This window comes from Ciona intestinalis, chromosome 3 (genome assembly GCF_000224145.3).
Source record: "Ciona intestinalis chromosome 3, KH, whole genome shotgun sequence".
In the NCBI taxonomy this organism is placed as follows: Eukaryota; Metazoa; Chordata; class Ascidiacea; order Phlebobranchia; family Cionidae; genus Ciona; species Ciona intestinalis.
The window spans coordinates 3,681,020-3,699,072 of record NC_020168.2 but is presented as its reverse complement, the minus strand read 5'-3'; the positions used below and the strand labels follow the sequence as shown (position 1 = coordinate 3,699,072).

At 36.9% G+C, this 18,053-nt stretch overlaps 4 protein-coding genes across 7 annotated transcripts in view; all 4 read right to left on the bottom strand.

The window, feature by feature from the left end:
• The window catches only part of LOC100185363 (E3 ubiquitin-protein ligase Trim36), a 9,884-nt gene extending 4,457 nt beyond the window's left edge, over positions 1-5,427 (bottom strand). The window contains exons 1-8 of one of the 2 annotated variants that reach the window (XM_009859730.3): positions 5,094-5,427; positions 3,570-3,840; positions 2,987-3,138; positions 2,397-2,675; positions 1,821-1,921; positions 968-1,091; positions 627-728; positions 227-366 (exon numbers count right to left, since the gene is read on the bottom strand). In XM_009859730.3, coding sequence (XP_009858032.2) covers positions 227-366; positions 627-728; positions 968-1,091; positions 1,821-1,921; positions 2,397-2,675; positions 2,987-3,138; positions 3,570-3,840; positions 5,094-5,243 — 1,319 coding nt within the window. In that variant the 5' untranslated portion in view covers positions 5,244-5,427. Of the gene's footprint in view, positions 1-226; positions 367-626; positions 729-967; positions 1,092-1,820; positions 1,922-2,396; positions 2,676-2,986; positions 3,139-3,569; positions 3,841-4,680; positions 4,885-5,093 lie in introns of those variants that run through there. The other variant, XM_026833700.1, reaches the window with a different exon arrangement.
• A 725-nt stretch (positions 5,428-6,152) lies between these two features.
• On the bottom strand, positions 6,153-10,713 carry LOC100180649. 2 transcript variants are annotated; one of them, XM_018811380.2, is made up of 4 exons: positions 10,308-10,713; positions 10,035-10,182; positions 9,437-9,543; positions 6,153-6,495 (listed from the first exon to the last, which is right to left on the bottom strand). In XM_018811380.2, the coding sequence occupies exons 1-4, from the start codon at positions 10,557-10,559 to the stop codon at positions 6,256-6,258; spliced, it is 747 nt and encodes a 248-aa protein (XP_018666925.1). In that variant the 5' UTR covers positions 10,560-10,713; the 3' UTR covers positions 6,153-6,255. The 2 variants fall into 2 exon arrangements, with proteins under 2 accessions (XP_018666925.1, XP_002121159.1); XM_002121123.4 differs by lacking the exon at positions 6,153-6,495 and adding an exon at positions 8,602-8,932 and having other exon boundaries at positions 10,308-10,711.
• A 526-nt stretch (positions 10,714-11,239) lies between these two features.
• On the bottom strand, positions 11,240-15,808 carry LOC100178278. Of its 2 annotated transcripts, XM_026833706.1 has the most exons (7): positions 15,392-15,808; positions 14,842-14,989; positions 14,584-14,690; positions 12,854-14,097; positions 12,627-12,774; positions 11,988-12,091; positions 11,240-11,653 (listed from the first exon to the last, which is right to left on the bottom strand). In XM_026833706.1, exons 4-7 carry the CDS (start codon positions 13,103-13,105, stop codon positions 11,414-11,416), a joined length of 744 nt encoding a protein of 247 aa, XP_026689507.1. In that variant the 5' UTR covers positions 13,106-14,097; positions 14,584-14,690; positions 14,842-14,989; positions 15,392-15,808; the 3' UTR covers positions 11,240-11,413. The 2 variants fall into 2 exon arrangements, 1 of the variants encoding a protein (XP_026689507.1); XR_003395757.1 differs by lacking the exons at positions 11,240-11,653; positions 11,988-12,091 and having other exon boundaries at positions 12,629-12,774; positions 15,392-15,794.
• Positions 15,809-16,013: 205 nt separating this feature from the next.
• LOC100182176 lies at positions 16,014-18,023 on the bottom strand. The gene is made up of 4 exons (XM_002121124.5): positions 17,733-18,023; positions 17,136-17,283; positions 16,805-16,911; positions 16,014-16,505 (listed from the first exon to the last, which is right to left on the bottom strand). Exons 1-4 carry the CDS (start codon positions 17,982-17,984, stop codon positions 16,266-16,268), a joined length of 747 nt encoding a protein of 248 aa, XP_002121160.1. The 5' UTR covers positions 17,985-18,023; the 3' UTR covers positions 16,014-16,265.
• Between the last annotated feature and the right edge of the window lie 30 nt (positions 18,024-18,053).

The window sequence follows — 18,053 nt, the reverse complement described above, 5'->3', positions numbered from 1 at the left end:
CTAATGGGTTGTCCAAGTTATCAGCCATACATAAACAAAAAATGAAAAAATCCCCCCCAAAAAATAATTACTCACGAAGTAACATGCATGGTAACTCCTAAGCTGACACGAGGCGTTAAACCCGTGTGATTGTCCTTTTCCGTCCACGCGAGGATAAAGTAAGTTACAATCATTCATCCTTACATACATTACATTCATCTTCAGGAATGCAATTTCCATTACTTACTTGTACGCTGATTTTGCGGATAACACAGGATGATTGACGTGTCCACCACCACCAAGCTTGCACATTCTGCACACAGACTTCTTGCATTTACTACAATACATGTTCACAGCTTCCTTATTGTGCTCAGGACACAGCAGAACCTGGGTAAAGTAGGGAAGGTTAGGGTGGGGTACAATGGGGCAACTTTTTTATTCTCTTTGCTCGTCATATTTTGTAGTAAACAAAGAATATTTGCGAAAATATAGAACCGATTACCACGCTCTTAAAAAGAAACGTTGTTAATTGTTAAAATAGATATAGAAATGTGAGTTTGATGGAGTGCTAAATATCAAATCTTACCCAATAGTACTGTAAGTATTGGGTTCAATTACACAGCAGGAATTTAGTGGTCGTACTTTACCTTAGGTCGGGAAAAATTGTTGGTTGGTCCCACGTAATCATGTTGCGCTTTCTTTGTCCCCCATATGTGAACTGCTTTGAAACATTCGTTGCAATAACTCAGCTGAAAAGGTCATTTAAAATTTGAACTTATAGTAACATTTTTGCAAAAATACGATTTAAGCACTGTAATAATATTGCAATACTGTTCGTTATTTTTTCGTTTTTTTTCGTTTTTTTTTCGTTCTTTTTTTGTTTTTTTTTACGTTTTTTTCGTTTTTGTGTTTTCTTTTCGTTTTTTTTTGTTCAATAATCTTTAACAAAAGGCCAGGATACAACGAAAAAACAACATTTGTTACCAACCTTGCAGTCTATGCATGATTTGGTAGCGTCAGCTGCAGGAGGTTTACAATAACCGCATCTTATGGCGACCGCTGCTTTTGCCGCTGATCGAAATCTTTCAACTATGGTTTCCAAAGCAAAATTTCTGGAATGCAAAGAAATTCAGATTAATTCCTACAATTAAAATGCAATATTGTAAATCAACGTTTCTTTTGAACTATTCGGTCAATCCGTTTGACACCAACATCATAAACCAATACGCCATACAATATATAGTAGAGTGGGGGAAGATGGGACACCTTTAGCGCATAATATCCAAATAGCCTGATCGTGTTTTAAACAATTAACAACGGTCTGTGGAAGTCGTGAAGATACGGTTTTCTAATTCATTGAATGTTCTTTGTTTACTACCAAATGAAAAGAGAAAACTAAGCGAAAAGATGTCCCATCTTCCTCCACCCTACTATATGCCTATTTTACAAGATGCAAAGAACTATATACGACAATGCGTGTTAGGTGACATAAGATTTAGGCCTATACCCCCAAAATCGTTAAGATTTTTAGGAGAAGCTAGAGATAAAAGGAGCAAAGCTAATTTAAAGAAAACATATCCGAAATTGTTACATTTTAACACTTTGAATGAATAAATAAAACTTGCTTTATTCTGGCGTGACCGGAAAACGTCGGTTATAGAACAGGTGTTTTGTTTTACACACCTCGTGCCAGTTTACGAGTCCCAAGATGGATTAAAGGCAGACGCGCTAACCACTTTGCCAACGGCGCCGGACTTTGCCACAAAAATTTAATGACTTAAATTTAAGAACGTAATTTTAAACATAAAACGTTATCCTTAATTCCAATGCTATTAACTTACCTGAACAAACCAGATATTCCAAGTTTCCCAAGTTGAACCTGTTGCTCACAACTTGGGCAAAATATACTTTTCACTCGGCTTTTTTTCAAAGTTGCGAGAGCCTGAGATGAAATATAAACAACATACATGATGATGTATATAGTGAAAAAAATGAAAGGATGTTCTATTATGGCAACGAAGGTTTTAAAAGTCGAAGTCAGTGTAAATGGAGGTAGAGATTTTATACAGTAAAGTGGGGGAAGTTTCAACACATAATATCCAAATGTCTTGATCGTGTTTTAACAGTTGACAACGGTCTGTGAAGGTCGTGCGGATACAGTTTAATATTTCTTTAAATGTTTTTGTTTACTATCAAATAGGACGTGAAAATTAAATGAAAAGGTGTTCCTTCTTCCATCATCCTACTACTATTATAAAGTTATTTGTCCTTAATTATTCGGGAGTCACGTTGGTCGCATAGGAACGAAGTATACACATGCAGTCTGTGTGTTGGGGTAATGGGCCAAGTCTGACTTAAATCCCAGATCTTCGACTATAGGATCTCATCCATTAAAAATTGTTATATATTATATTTACGTTATGATGTTGTGAGTGACTGCGCATAGATGCCGCTCTTGCGATAGATGAAGTTGAGCTACTTCGGCGAAGACTTGGTCTTTTCGACATGCTTCTCAGAGACGACGACGATGACGTAATTGATGACGTCATCAGACTATTTTTTCCGGATGAAGCTGGCGAGAAGAACTTTTTGAAACCGGGCCTCTGACCATCGCTCTCGATGAAGCTACCGCTTCTCGGTGTCGAGTGTCCGGACTTAAGGCTTCGAGTAGAGGAGGTTCGATCCCGGGCGGAGGACTAAGATGCAAGAATGAATAAAATAACTTGTACATTTTCAAGTCGCAGGGCAACGATGGTTGTTAAAATTGACTGTCTTTTTTTCGTACACCTCAAATCTGTCTTATTCAAGCACACACACACAGAATTTATAGCCACATCGAGTCTCTAATGATTAAACGTTTGGGCTAGAAGCAAAAACATAACTATTTTTGCATAACATAAATACTTTTTTTGTCGCTTTGAAAATGATAGCGAAGATTAAATAATTAATTAAAGTTTGTTTTTCTTAATGTTTACGTTATTTTAGTCCAATGGAGTTGTTGTTTTACCTTAAAATGTAGAAGATCCTTTGTTGTTAGAACAATAGACTGTTTGTTGCCTCCATTGTTATTTCCGCTTTCCCTTTCCATTAATTGCGGATCTTCGTTCTCTAAATCCGGAAATCCAGATTGTCGCGAATTCGACGATTGTGGAGATAAATCTGCATGAAATATTCAAATGATTGGTATAAGAATTTGGCCTTCTCCTTTATTGTCCAATTTCGTGGTAAACATAGCATATAGAGTAGGATGGGGGAATACGGGACTCCTTTAGCACATAATATTTAAATATATCGACTGTGTTTTAACAATTAAAAACAGCCAATACGAGTCGTTGGAATGTCGGTTTTATAATTCTTTAAATATTCTTTGTTTACTACCAAATAGGACGAGAAAAAAAGGAAAAGGTGTCCCATCTTCTCCCATTCTACTATACACAGAATTATAAAACCGTATATAGCCACGCGACTTTAAAAGGGAGTTGTTAATTAATAAAAAAAACCTTGGGAAATGAGCATAGTGTGCTAACGGCACGTTAATTGAAAATAGAATTACCAGCAGTGATAAAATAACGATTCAAATATAAGGGTACCGAATTCTGGATCCGAGTTTTTTCTTGTAACACTTCGAGGTGGCGATGACGTAAACGATGACGTGTAAGTTGGTGACGTCACAGCAGACATCTCAATGGCGCTGTCCTCGTCAGCAATCTCTTCGATCATTGACGTCATCATTGCGTCATCGCTGAGTATTTGAGCTCGTGCGCAACCGTAGCATAAACTATGCTGGCATGGTAGTAGCACGGGGTGTGTGAACAGCTCATCGCATAGTGGACACGTCAGCAGATGACCGTAGTTAACCATCTGAATAAGCACAGCGCTATTAATAGAAAATATTTGCATCACAGCATAAAATTTAACCATCTTATAATGTTTAACAGCGGTTAACTAAATAACACATCTAACAAAGTAGAAAAATGACCAGTTCATGAAGCATCGTAACAGTTGGAAATCTAACTCATAAAATTTAACGAAAAAAGCAAACAGACCCTTGCGACGGCACTTTAAATAACTGGCAACTAATAACTCCTATTACCAACATGTACATCTCAAGCTTCTATCCCTCTTTCTATATAACATGTGCTATCTGCATATTCTCTGAAACGTCTATCGCTTATCTGAACGAAGAATTCATCAGGCAAGTAGTAACACATGAAGTAGTAACACATGTGTGTTGTTCACACGGTCAGAACCTCTTGAAATGCTTATACTGGTTAACAGGCGGCAACGCTATAATAACTCTCTCGTAATAACACAAATTACAGTGAAGCAGATTACGGGTTAATCCTTCTGTCGAACACAGTACACACATGTCTCATTCTGTTACTGAAAGGGCTAATATGCTGGAAGCCTTTTGTTCTACACGAATTGCTAATCTAGACCGATCCATACTGTTCAAACAAATTGTATCGACCAGGTAAAGGAACAGCGTATGATATCGAAACCTTGCCATAACCAATACAGCTTGACTTATGATTAAGCTGTATTTCAACCAAGCGTAGCCATCTTTCCTACAATCTATAATTTTCGCGCCTACACACTATAACGTAGGAGTTTGACGAACTGGCACATGGTAATCCGTATTCCGGATATTACATTCCGAAACCAATATTTTAAAGCTACATTACATCTAAGAAACTTAACCTTGTCCTTATACTCCGAGCAGCAAATTTCCAGTTTAAACTTCATTTTTTCCAGATTCAAATGCCAGGTTTGGAACCCAGAGTTCCGCTACACATTATCCAGATTATGACAGAACTCGCTTCAAGTGTTTTGTATCGATTGGCTCACTGGCATTATAGACCGACCGCACTCGATGCTGACGTAGCAGCGCCAATTGAACGCAAGGCGCTATTTCAGAATTGCGGCTGCTTGGCAAATACGCCTTCACAATAAACATACTTAAACCGGTTTTGTATTCGTCATAAAGTTCGCGGCTTATACTAAGATTCTCAATCCAACAATAAGTTTTAAGTGCTCAAAAATTTATACAGCAGCATACTGCGCCAATATACGAGTTTAACTTGTAGTTATTAAGTTACACATAAGATATTCACCTCTGTGTTATCGACGTCACTTTCCTGAGGTTCACATGTTAAAGGAACAGGAGAACTTGGTCTGCTCCCAGGTCGACTCTTACGTTTGTTTCTCGGTGAATACTTGCTTGATTTCTGGCCACTGGCCCAAACTTTCAAAGCGCCCAACATTCTAACCTCCTAACACTGTACAAATGAAAAGCAAACCTCAATTCTAAATCTGCCTTTGACTGGATTAACCAAGCACCTCGAGCTCTCAGTGCACCTCGCTAATAATTAACTCACAGTCGTCGTTATACAAACAGTTCCCTAAAGCTCGTTCTTTTACCATTCAAGCCGTTTCCTCGCTAATTGCCCGACACCTTCACGCCAACTAATTGCGCGTTGAAACGATTGATAAAACTGATACAGAACACACGAATAGGTGATTACACGCCTCGAGAATAAATACGGCGCCTGACACAGAAAAATGATTATAGACTCGTAATTTCTTTAGCAGCGGGTGTTCGAAAACTGTGCAGCTGTAAATACAAATCCGGTGCGAATGTAATTATTTGACAATATTGGACTTTCAACTTCCAGTCAAACCGCAGCATGTGTTTATTAAGTTTAACGCCTATATGTTAAGCTCAACAGCCACGCTGTTTAACTAAACACTTTTACCCACACGTTTTGCCCATAGCATGCTGTTTTAACGATTGTCGTTTTGATAATGATTTCCTTCTCTTTGTTGTTTTAATAATATGACCTTCGCCATCGCTTTTGAAAAATGATTAAACATTTATATTTTATAAAGATCTTATATTTTAATGATTACGTTTTACTTTGCTGCATTTATATATTAGCATTTCATTGCAAAAACAAAGCTAAAATTGTTCTTTAAAAAGCGTATAGTAGGGTGGGGGAAGACGGAACACCTTTAGCACATAATATTCAAATATCCTGATCGTGTTTTAAACAATTAACAACGGTATACGGTAGTCGTAGGGATACGGATCTATAATTCTCTGAATGTTCTTTTTTTACTACCGAATGCGACGAGAAAATAGAATAAAAAGTTGTCCCATTTTCTCCCACCCTACTATATACATATTTTTATCTCAAAATACATTTAAAAAGCGTGCTTGTATATTAAAAATACCTGATAATTAAGAAAGTAACCATAACACGTGGTTGAATTACCCTAATACAGGAAATAAAACAAAGTCACTCCGATGAAGAGCATTGCAAACGTAAACAACCGTATCAGTTCTTTTCGTATATGATTAAAGATGACCGACTCTCCTACGATCTCGCCCACAATTTCACCGCCTTTGTTTCTATGAGGGTAAGATGCAGAGGGTACGGGAACACCCAGGAATTTACAAAGAGGTTCCCATCCATCGCTGTGTTTGAAGTAGATGATCTGACCTTTTGGTGCCGCCTGAAGTGTTGGAAGTATAGTGGAGTAAGATGGATACGGTTAACATATAATATCCCAAACTTTCTATATTAGTGACAAATAACGTAGAATATTCACCTTCAAAGTGGCATATATGATAACAAGTAAGATGGTACCAGATGTAAAACAAAACACTCATATATACTGTAAAGGCCGTACTAGTTGCCCACCGCGCTAGCATAAATAAGTTGTACATTCATACATTTATTTAATATTAAAACTTACCATTCGGACGTGTGAATTATGTTCTCTGTATCGTAATTTGCAAAAGGGTGAATTGTATGTTGGTTTTTTCCAAGGATAGAAGGGTTGCATGCTACACACTGCTCTTACTGCACCGAACAGTATGTTTTAATTTCGCTCGTTTTAAAAAAAGACCACAAATACATTTTTCTTACGCACACGTAAAAACTACCGAAATAATAGCTTTGAAATTTTATGAAGCTTTGTCAACTAAGAAGCATTAAATGCAAAGGTTGAACTTCAGCCCAAATCAACAGTAAAGTTCAGTTCCAGGAAAGCTATACCTTTAATTACCCTACCGTACAATATAGTTGTACAAACGTATAGTCTATAAGCACATATTTACCCATTGAGTTTAGAAGGTGCCGTAGTTTACGTCCAGTAGGTGTCAGTGGAGTTATAAAACGCAAAGCAAAGTTGGCACGAGCCACTAGCATTTGTTTCTGGAAACTTCGATCCCAATCTTCGTCGGATGCTCTCTCCATGTGAATCAACTAATACGAAATAACAATTTTGTTTTAATATACCAGTAGTGAAAGGTAAGATGGATTCCGTTAGCATATACCCATCATATTTTTCTAAGGGTGTTTTTAATAATAGCAATGTAATTTAGAGTCGTGAGAATGCGGTTATATATGGTATAAACTGTCGCAATAAATTTGTACAGAGAAATAGGTTTCCAATTAAGAAGAGTCGAACCTTGGCATCTGGAAAGGCTTTTAGTATTTCTTCCCACAAAACGCAAGCAGGCATGTCAGTGACAGCGTCGACGTCTTGCAGCATTTCACGAATTTCTTCGGTGGTACAACCTTCGTCCAAAGCTTTAATAAACTGTGTGCCGAGATACCAAAACTGCTCTTCGAAATCGTAGACTTTGTAGCCTAAAATCCGCAAGGCAGAACACATGGTTGTGGTGCCAGTCTTTGGCATTCCAGTCATAATAACCTTCATAATTCCTTTTTTTTACTGTAATAAACAATACAGGTAACTCGCCTTAACAAATCTCGCTTTAAGTAAATACTGCACAAGTACAAACTGCAGTTACAACGTGGTCGTAATTTAGAAATTAATTCTGATAGAAATATTACCAGCAGCAAAATGTATAAAAATAATTTCTATCTTTTTAATTCACTTATTACTTTTTACGATCCAGAACTCCAATATAAAAACACACCTGACTAACTTTCTGGCATGAACTCAATGCGTTTAGTTAACTTTTCCAGAAATCGTTAACCCAGTAGTTGCATCACTGCGCGACTGAAGGGCTATGTTTGCTAACAGCTTGTTCGAAGTTCAAATTCATATTGAGTAAATGCTCATATATTAGGCTTTAACCACGTAGAATGGTTTGGTGGGTTTGGTGTGTACTTGAGTGTAATAAATGAGAATTACACAAGGCATTTGTAAACTTAGCTGTCGAAGTATATATATGACATATAGTAGGGGATATGGCACACCTTTTCATACTATTTCCTCGTCCCGCATGGTAGTAAACAAAAAACATTCAAAGAAATATAAAACCGTACCCCCACGACTCTAATAGACCGTTATTATTTGTTTAAAACACGGCCAGAATGTTTGGATATTATGTGCTAAAGGTGTCCTATCTTCCCCCACACCACTATATTATATATAGTAGGGTGGGAGAGGACGGGACACCGTTTTATTCTATTTTCTCGTCCCATTTGGTAGTAAACAAAGAACATTAAAAAAAATATAAAATCGTACCCTCACGACTTCCATAGACCGTTGTTAATTGTTTAAAAAACGACTAGAATATTTAGATATTATGTGCTAAAGGTGTCCCATCATCTCCCATCCTACTGTTTACAAAATCAAACTGTACGTTTTAGCGAAAACGCAGCATGAATTTATTTGCTGAAAACTGAAATTAAAATGAATAATTTTCAAAGAACAACAAGGCGGTGACAAAAAATCAACGGAAGAAATAATATAAACCGACCCCAATCAGCAGGAATGCTATAGTAGCAAGGAAAGTAATTTCCTTTTTAATTTGTTTGAACATTTCTGACTCTTCAACGAACTCGTCGATAATTTCACCGCCTTTGTTTCTATGAGGGTAAGGTACAGAGGGTACGGGAACACCCAAGAATTTACAAAGAGGTTCCCATCCATCGCTGTGCTGGAAGTAGATGATTTGACCTTTTGGTGCCGCCTGGAACGTAGGACTCTTGTAGAATTACCACAGTACACAGTATCCAAGTACAGTTAAATAAACAACAACTTGAATAAATTAGCGAAAAATGGGAACATTATAGGCTTTTAAACCTAAACTTAAAAAAAAATGATTGTATGTAACTTTCTTTATCCTCGCATGGCCGGAAAACGACAGTCGTTATCACACGGGTTTAACACCTCGTGCCAGCTTACGAGTTAACATGTACGTTACTTTATGGGTGATTATTTTGGGGGATTTTTTTGATTTTTTCATGTATGGCTGATAATTTGAACAACCAATTAGTGACCGCTGAGTTAATTGCCGTTTAGTGTTTTGTCCAAGGACACATACGCCCACAATGGTAGCAGCGTCGAGCCTTAAACCCATTACATCTGGGTTACAGGCAGCAGGCGCGCTAACCACTATGGCACGGCGCCGAAAATACAGTGGTACAGTAAAAGTTGTGTAGCATATTAAACAACCAACAGTGTAAACACGTACCAGTCTAACGTGTGAGTTATGTTCTCTGTATCGCAGTTTACAGAAAGGTAGATTTACACTTGGTTGCTTCCATGGGTAGAAAGTTTGCAAACTGAACCCAGCACGTCCTAAAAATGTATAATATGAAAATTAGGTGCTAAAGCATAAATAAACTATATAGAACATACTGCTTTTAGTCGTTCAATAGGTAACACGTTTTGTGTACAACGTTAAAATTTTCTAAAATAGGGTTGAAACGTAGCATGTGCAAACACATATATCCTTGAAATTTAAACAAAAAAAGTAGAAAAAGACGCCGTAGCGCCGTACGAGTAGTATGAAACGCTAATATACGGCAAAAATTGTAACACGTCTTGTGTTAAAATAGCCTAAAAGTTAAACCAATATTCTACAAGGAAATATAGTGTGTTTTGACAATTTCAAATACTTTAAAATAAAAGCTGCCGAAAACCCGTTTCAAAGTAAATTGCTTTGCAAAAATGTGATCACGCGTTTATCACGTGGCGATAATAAGATTCTCGCGTGACAAACATGTGTTTATTACTAAAACTTCAATCTCAAGGCACTGTACAGCTTTAAGCATATTTTATAAACCGACCTAGAGCATTGGTGTAATTACGAAGGTATCGCCCAGTTGGTGTAAGTGGTACAATACAACGTGCTGTAAAATTGCTTCGTATTGCGTCAATTTGCTTATTCCAACTTTTTGCCCAGTCGTCTTCAGATTTTCTCTCCATGTGTATCAGCTAAAAATGTGTTTATTGAATAAAAATGTCAGTAAATGTTTATATTAGTAAAGGAAATAGGAATATAGCTTTTAAATCATTAAACTATGCAAGTTTAAGCTTCTTAAGTCATAAAAAAAACGAACCTTAGCATCTGGAAAAGCTCTCAGTATTTCTTCCCACAAAATGCAAGCGGGCATGTCAGTGACAGCGTCCACGTCTTGCAGCATTTCACGAATTTCCTCGGTCGTACAACCTTCGTTTACCGCTTTTAGGAACTCTGGACCGAGATACCAAAACTGCTCTTCGAAATCGTAGACTTTGTAGCCTAAAATCCGCAAGGCAGAACACATGGTTTTCGTCCCGGTCTTCGACATCCCAGTCATAATAACCTTCATGCTTGCTTTTAAAATGAAACTAGCAACAGATGCACCGGGACTTACTGTATAAACCTAATACACTGCCATGATATACACAGAAGTTACAACTACCAAGCTTTAATTGAAGCAGCAGCAAAATTTCGCTACATGCACTAAACAACAAACAGAATAAAGTTTATATTTTGCCTTTTTCTCGCACCTCGCTGTCACGCTCCGTCGATTTTGTAAATATTTACAATTTTTGAAAAACAGGGAATCTAAAATGCCTGGTGCGAAAGTTTCATTACGGTACAGATAGACTAGAGCAAAATATATAATTTCTTTGTAAGCAAAAAGCATAAAACAGCAACTTATACCTATAAAATCGCAGTTTACTACATGAGTAAACACACGTAGCGAATTTATGATTACAGTAACCCGGCGGTTGTACAAATAAATAGTCAAGGTCGGTGTGTCAGAACGTGTTTGCCTCGGATCATGTGGTTTAGATAACGCCATTCAGGCATCCAAGTAGGTTTATAAATTGTATTTATGAATTAACTAACTGATACCTAACATTAAATTAAACAACACAAGAAGACAGTTTAATGATTATACTGTTGGGTTAGATGGATACTGTTGGCTCCTAAAACCTCCTTTTCCTTATCGTGTTTTCGAAAACAACAAGAAAAGAGAATGTAAACACGTTTAATGTTACCCAACCGAAGCAAATTAAGTTAAATATACAATAAGTATGATAAACTATAAAATTATAGTGTCTGTAATTAAAAGTAGACGAGATGAAGTGAAAATGTAGGCTATATCCATTTTTTAAAACAAATACTATTTATACACGAATTAATATCTACTATTTTAAAAATAAAACAACAATATCATATAAAAACACAAAAAAAAGTAATTGCTAAAAGTGCCACTGCTATAGCAGCGATGTAACTAAATTCTTTCTTGATTTGTTTAAAGATGAACGATTCTTTAACGAATTCGTCAATAATTTCACCGCCTTTGTTTCTATGAGGGTAAGGCACAGAGGGTACGGAAACACCCAGGAATTTACAAAGAGGTTCCCATCCATCGCTGTGTTCGAAGTAGATGATTTGACCTTTTGGTGCCGCCTGGAAGGTATAAATTATTTTTCTGTATTAAATAATAAACTAAACATCGGTTCATTTGCTACGAAATATAGTACTGTTAGATATAAAATGGGACACTTTTAGCTTATCTTATCCTATATTCCCTAATTGTATTTTCAACAATAAACAATTAAACGCCCTTTTAGAGACGTGAAGATACGTTTATATAATCCTGTATATGGCTTACTACTAAATACAGGAGAATAAACAAGAATGTTCAGCAATGTTATAGGATATATATTTCGCCAACATGGCTTCATCAGTCTGTGCAATACAAAGATCATGTTAAATCCAACGAAACTGAGATTAAACAAACCATTTTTACGTGGGAGTTGTGTTCTCTGTACCGTATCTTGCAGATGGTTGTGTTGTGACGAGGTACATCCAACAACCTTGTTTGTAAACTAAAACATGCACGAACTGAAAATGATATAAAACGATTAATTCACCAAAATCAGCACCCGTTAACAGGCACATTTTTTGAAACTTTTACGAGTCTTATTTCTATGGCCTATAGCAGTGCTCTTCAACCTTTTTTGGGTTGGTGAACCCCTAAAGTTGTTGCGACAAACTCATGCACCCCTGATTGCTTTAACGTAAAACTAATGACGTTTCGCAATTCCATGTGATGCAAGATATAGAATTCATATAAAAAAACTGTAGAAAAATGGCTAAATTTGTTAAAAATGTTCAAAATTGAGTATTATTGCTGAAAATTGTTGAAGTTTGTGATGCACCCTTGTATACACTTTTGTACTGGTGCACCCCTGGCATATTTTGATGCACCCTAGGGTGCACCGTGCACACCGGTTGAGGAGCACTGGCCTATAGCATATTTTTAACAACTGTCGTTTTGTTGCTAATTTCCTTCTTTCCCAGTTCCCACTTTCGTTACTGTATTCGAAGAGATGAATAAAATTGATGTTATATGTTGTTTAATTAATCCCGTGCTTGCCTGCATCAGTAAAAAATGTTGCAAGTCTACGCCCCGTTGGTGTTAGAGGTAGTAAAATGCGGACTATAATACGAGATCCAATCTTATCTAGCTGTTTTTTCCAACTCTTATCCCATTCATCTTCTGTAGCTCTTTCCATGTGAATTAGCTGCAAACATTTTAAAAACAAAGAAATGTTAGCCTACTTGTAACAGAAATGTTCATTTTGCACCAAACAAAAAACGAACCTTAGCACCTGGAAAAGCTCTGAGTATTTCTTCCCACAGAATGCAAGCGGGCATGTCAGTGACAGCGTCGACGTCCTGCAGCATTTCACGAATTTCTTCGGTCGTACAACCTTCGTTTACCGCTTTTAGAAACTCTGGACCAAGATACCAGAACTGCTCTCTGTAATCATAGACTTTGTAGCCTAAAATCCGCAAGGCAGAACACATGGTTTTGGTGCCAGTCTTCGGCATTCCAGTCATAATAACCTTCATATTACTACTCTGTACAGCCACTGCAATGAACGATGTAGGTGCTTTAAAATCGGTATTATTTTGTTTTAACCTAGAAATCCTACGACTATATACAATATATCGTTTAAAGTAGTTCAAAAATTGGCATTAACACTGACTATTACTGTTACTGTACTTCGGTTGCAGATCGCAAAGCACGGCAGTCATAAAAATGACCAATGTCTTTGTGTAAAATTTACTACTTGTGGCAAGCAGTTTTAGGCAATCGTTATATTTTAATGAACTATTTGCTTGACCTCATGTATGAATACTTTGAAGCGTATAAAGGTATTCAGTTTACTGCCCGGTTCTATTTTGGAATTTAAACCCATTTACCCACCACCGGTTACTAAGCAAACCTCTTCGTCATTTACAGTACTTGTGTTTAATATTTTATAAATAAATGAAAGAATCTAACTTGTTTATTTGTTTATGTGTTGCCTTCTTCGTATAGAATCATAAAAATGTGAAATATAGTAGGGTGGGGGGAGATTGGAGACTTTTAGCACATAATATTCCAATGAAACTGTTTTAACCAATTTACAACGCTGTTTTAGTGTCGTGAGGATAATATGGTTTTATAATTCTTGGAATGTTATTTGTTTACTACCAAATTGGAAAAGAAACTAGAATAAAAAAGTGTCTCATTTTACCCACCCTAGTACATGTGTTTTGTAATATTTGTATATTTATGTATAGGGTATAGGCCGATATGTGTTCATTTAAAACAGCAAGTGTCTAAAATACACAAGAAAACCCAAAGCGACCACAATCAGCGACAAACTGAATATAACTTCTTTCTTGATTTGAACAAAAACGTAAGATCGATCCATTAATTGCTGTATGATCTCTCCCCCTTTATTTCGGTGTGGATAAGGTGTGTCGGGCACTAAAACGCCTAAGAAGGCGCAAAGCGGTTTCCAGCCCTCTGAATGCTTCAAGAAATGGATCCTGTCTTTTGGAACCGACGCGGACTGGTAATGGTAAAACATGCATTATTGTGAGTGTAAACATGCCTGTTGCCAGGACAGTTTACGGTAATAATATGTTCGCTACTGTAATGTATTTTCCGTGGTAGTAGCTGTTGAAACATTACATCACATAAAGGTAAATGGTTTACACAACAGTTATTTGCCTGCTAGATCTGACCTGAATCTCAAGTCCTTGACAAAAATGTTTTCCAAGAGGTGGCAGTGGCTATATTATGCTGTTTTTTAAGCTCTACATTTCATATATTGTAGGCTAGGGAAAGACTTTTTATACCTTTAGCACCTCATATATCTAAACATCCTGAATGTGTTTTAAACAATTAACGATTTATGGGAGTCGTGAGGATACGGTTTTATAAATGTTTTTCTGTGTTTTCTCCCGAAAGGGACGGAAAATAGAGTGAAATAGTGTCTCATTTTCCCCCACCCTACTATAGTATTCGTTTTATTAGTCACAGTAGTTGTGATTACCTGCCGAACGTTAACATTGTGCATCCTATATCTCATTCTTGCCAGCGGTATGTTGATCGGGATGTTTTTCCATGGCATTAGCGTTTGGCATGATGCTTGAACTCGGTCTGTCATGACATAAATAAATGTTATTTTTCATTAATGATCATTCATTCTCGTAACTATTTTTTTTAATCATTACATAAACAAAAATTTAAAAAACAGTTCCTAGAAAATGTGTCGTTTTGTTGTGAATTTTTCAATATATTATATGCTTACTGCATGCAGAGTAGTAACGACGCAGTTTGGTTCCAGTAGGCGATAAAAGTAGAAGTGTCCTCAAGATTCGATTGTAGTAAATCTTCTCCAGTTGGTTTTTAAAGCTACGTGCCCATTCGTCTTCGTTGTTTCGTTCCATATGAATGATCTAAATTGACTTTATTTATCACTTCGAAAAACATAGCAAAGGTCATATAGTAGGGTGGAGGAAAATAAGACACAATTTTATTCTACTCGTCTCATTTGGTAGTAAACAAAGAACATTTAAAGTACCATACAAGACCGCATAACCACGACTCCCATAGACCATTGTTCATTGTTTAAAACACTGTCAGAATATTTGGTTGTGTGCTAAAGGTGTCTCATCTCCAGCCGCCCTACTATGTTATTAAAATACGAAGATAAAGAATTAATAGAAAAACGACAGACGTTAGAACTTACCATGAAAACGTGTACGATATATCGGTTAAAAAGCGTTGCTGTTTAAACTGCATACTAAATAATCATTACCTGTAGCTGACATACTGTCCAACTGTTTAGGTAATTTTACCTTCGCGTCTGGAAAAACTCTTGATATATCTTCCCATAGAAGGCAAGATGGGATATCAGTGAACGCGTCGACGTCTTTGAACATTTCTCGAAGATCATCGTCTGTCCAACCCTCATCTAAACACTTGATTAACCTGTCTCCGAGGTACCAGAACTGCTCTTCGAAGTCGTACACTTCATACCCGAGGATTCTAAGAGCTTGACACACGGTTTTTGTCCCCGTTTTGGACATTCCACTACAAATAATCTTCATATTTTATCAAGAAGTCTGCTTGGCAGCTGGGACTCTTTTAAACTGGTAGAGTACAATTCACGGCTGTATAGGCTAGTATGTGTGGAGTATTTTTACAACAGTATGTGTCGACTATTAAAACCGGTGTGGTAAATTTTACAACAGTACTGCTGTAAGCAAAACTTAACTTCGTGCTAAAAAACGTGCTCCTTTGAAAAACGTGTCGGAATCTTACTGTTGCGGAAATAGTCACAAAAGAAAATAATAACTCCACTAATATTCATGATTGATTACAAACATTTAAAAAATAACAAACTGAAACACGTGCCCGTAAACAGCTTTTGCGAAATAAAAGATTAATCGTTACATTTATTTTAGGATTTAAGCTGAATATGCGTGGGATAACGATTTATTGTGAGACAGTGTAAGTAATTGCATTGTGTTAAACACTCATTTAGTTTGAATAAATTTTGCAGAAAAGATGGAAAACGTGTAAATACAGTACATTGACGAAATTTCTTGGGACATATTTCGCTTTATTAGCTACATGCTCTAAGCCAAAATAAAAATATTTGTATAACTTTTAAAATGAAACATATTTTTGCACCTTGAAATGCATGTCACTTTGCAGAATAACGAAATATTAGAAGAGAAAGAAATAAGAAAGAAGCGCAATTGCTAACACTAGGAGGGATAGCGCTATTCTAACTTCTTTTTTAATCTGAACGAACACGTAGGACTCGGAAACGATTTCTTCTACTATTTCACCCCCTTTATTGCGGTGGGGGTAAGGTTTGGACGGTACAGGGACACCGAGGAATTTACATAGAGGTTCCCAACCATCAGAATGCGAGAAATAAAGAATTTTATCTTCTGGAACAGCCTGGAAAAAAAGCATTTTTAATTTCCAATAAATAAAGAAAAAAACGTATACTATATATACGACAGACCCTTGACACAATATCGGACCTTACGGGAATTATAGGGCAAAATTGGCTTATTACAGCGGATTAAAGGGAAATTATAAAGTATAGATTAAAGTTATTCTCTTTTCCCTGTACATTTTATAAAACAAGTTTCTTTTTTTACTCTTTCAAACTGGTAAATAAACTGCTGGGATAAAAATTAGTTTACTAAGGCCCAAGATGTTCACGTAAACAAAGTCAAAACATCCGTAGTTACCCTGCGAACGTTTGCGTTGTGTTCTCGGTATCTTAATCTTGCCAACGGGACGTTAACCGGAGGTTCAAAGTATGGGGAAAACTGAACGGTCGACGCTTGACACCGAACTGCAACAAAACGAAAGACATATATAGTAGGGTGGACTAGGAAAATATAAAATGGGAAATATTTGCATTCTCTTTTATCGTCTGATTTGGTGGTAAACAAAGAATATTTACAAAACTAATTAACCGCATCCTTACAACTCTAAACAAGACATGTTAGTTGTTTAAAACACGATATAACTTCTACATATACGCCCATGCAAACAGCACACATCAGTATAGCTTACGACACGCGTTGAAGAATTGACGAAGTTTTCTCCCAGTTGGTGATAAAGTCACAAGGAACCTCATCAACATGTTACCACGTATGGCACCAATCTGTTTTCGAAAACTTTTCCCCCAGTCTTCATCGGAAGCTCTTTCCATATGAAGAACCTACATGATGTGATGTAAATTTAAATTAGCATTATTCAAGCTACAGTACCCGCTAAGTTACACGCATGGTAGCTTGTAAGCGGATTAGATGTGTGTGAAACCATAAGATAAAATACCTGTGTTCGGCTGGCGTTGCGTCGCCACGCGAAGACAGAAATTACATTTATTCAAATATAGCCCCCAGTAACAAACTTGTAGTGTGCGTTTTCTAGTGTTGCGCAGCGGTGGTACATATCTCAAATACAGACTGGTACGCAGCCATCTTCCTTCATAATCAAACCTATCGCTTTGTTACACCTATAGGTTGGCGTTTAGGACGTTAGTTTTGGTGCCTCTCTTAGAAATATTGTGTCACTGAAGACTGACAGAGTAATTTGATTTTTCATAAATCGGGATGTCTGCGTACCTATTTACATTTTTGAAAAACTCCGACGGTGTTAGAACCATACCTTAGCATCGGGGTAGGCGTGGAGAATTTCTTCCCACAACGTGCACCCTGGTACGTCAGTTACAGCATCAACCCCGTTGTACATTTCTCTAATATCATCGTCCGTCCATCCTCCGTCTAAATGCTTGACCAATCGGTCACCAATGTACCAAAACTGCTCCTCAAAATCATAAACATTCAATCCGAGAATTCTTAGCGCTGTACAAATTGTTTTCGTCCCAGTTTTGGGCATTCCACTGCAAATAACCTTCATTTTTGTATCTAACTGTGTATAGATTCCTTCTGCATAAAATGACTTAGTTTTACTTGTTTGCAAGTATGT

What these genes read in the sequence shown, in the direction of transcription:
- LOC100180649 (XM_018811380.2), bottom strand. Translation starts at nt 10,559, where the DNA reads ATGAAGGTTATTATGACTGGGATGTCGAAGACCGGGACGAAAACCATG. An exon ending in GAGCTTTTCCAGATGCTAAG is followed by an intron (nt 10,183 to 10,307) that starts GTTCGTTTTTTT and finishes ACACATTTTTAG; the next exon opens with CTGATACACATGGAGAGAAA. An exon ending in ATAACTCACACGTTAGACTG is followed by an intron (nt 6,496 to 9,436) that starts GTACGTGTTTAC and finishes CCAACACTTCAG; the next exon opens with GCGGCACCAAAAGGTCAGAT.
- LOC100178278 (XM_026833706.1), bottom strand. Translation starts at nt 13,105, where the DNA reads ATGAAGGTTATTATGACTGGAATGCCGAAGACTGGCACCAAAACCATG. An exon ending in GAGCTTTTCCAGGTGCTAAG is followed by an intron (nt 12,775 to 12,853) that starts GTTCGTTTTTTG and finishes AAATGTTTGCAG; the next exon opens with CTAATTCACATGGAAAGAGC. An exon ending in ACAACTCCCACGTAAAAATG is followed by an intron (nt 11,654 to 11,987) that starts GTTTGTTTAATC and finishes TATACCTTCCAG; the next exon opens with GCGGCACCAAAAGGTCAAAT.
- LOC100182176 (XM_002121124.5), bottom strand. Translation starts at nt 17,984, where the DNA reads ATGAAGGTTATTTGCAGTGGAATGCCCAAAACTGGGACGAAAACAATT. An exon ending in ACGCCTACCCCGATGCTAAG is followed by an intron (nt 17,284 to 17,732) that starts GTATGGTTCTAA and finishes CACATCATGTAG; the next exon opens with GTTCTTCATATGGAAAGAGC. An exon ending in ACAACGCAAACGTTCGCAGG is followed by an intron (nt 16,506 to 16,804) that starts GTAACTACGGAT and finishes CTTTTTTTCCAG; the next exon opens with GCTGTTCCAGAAGATAAAAT.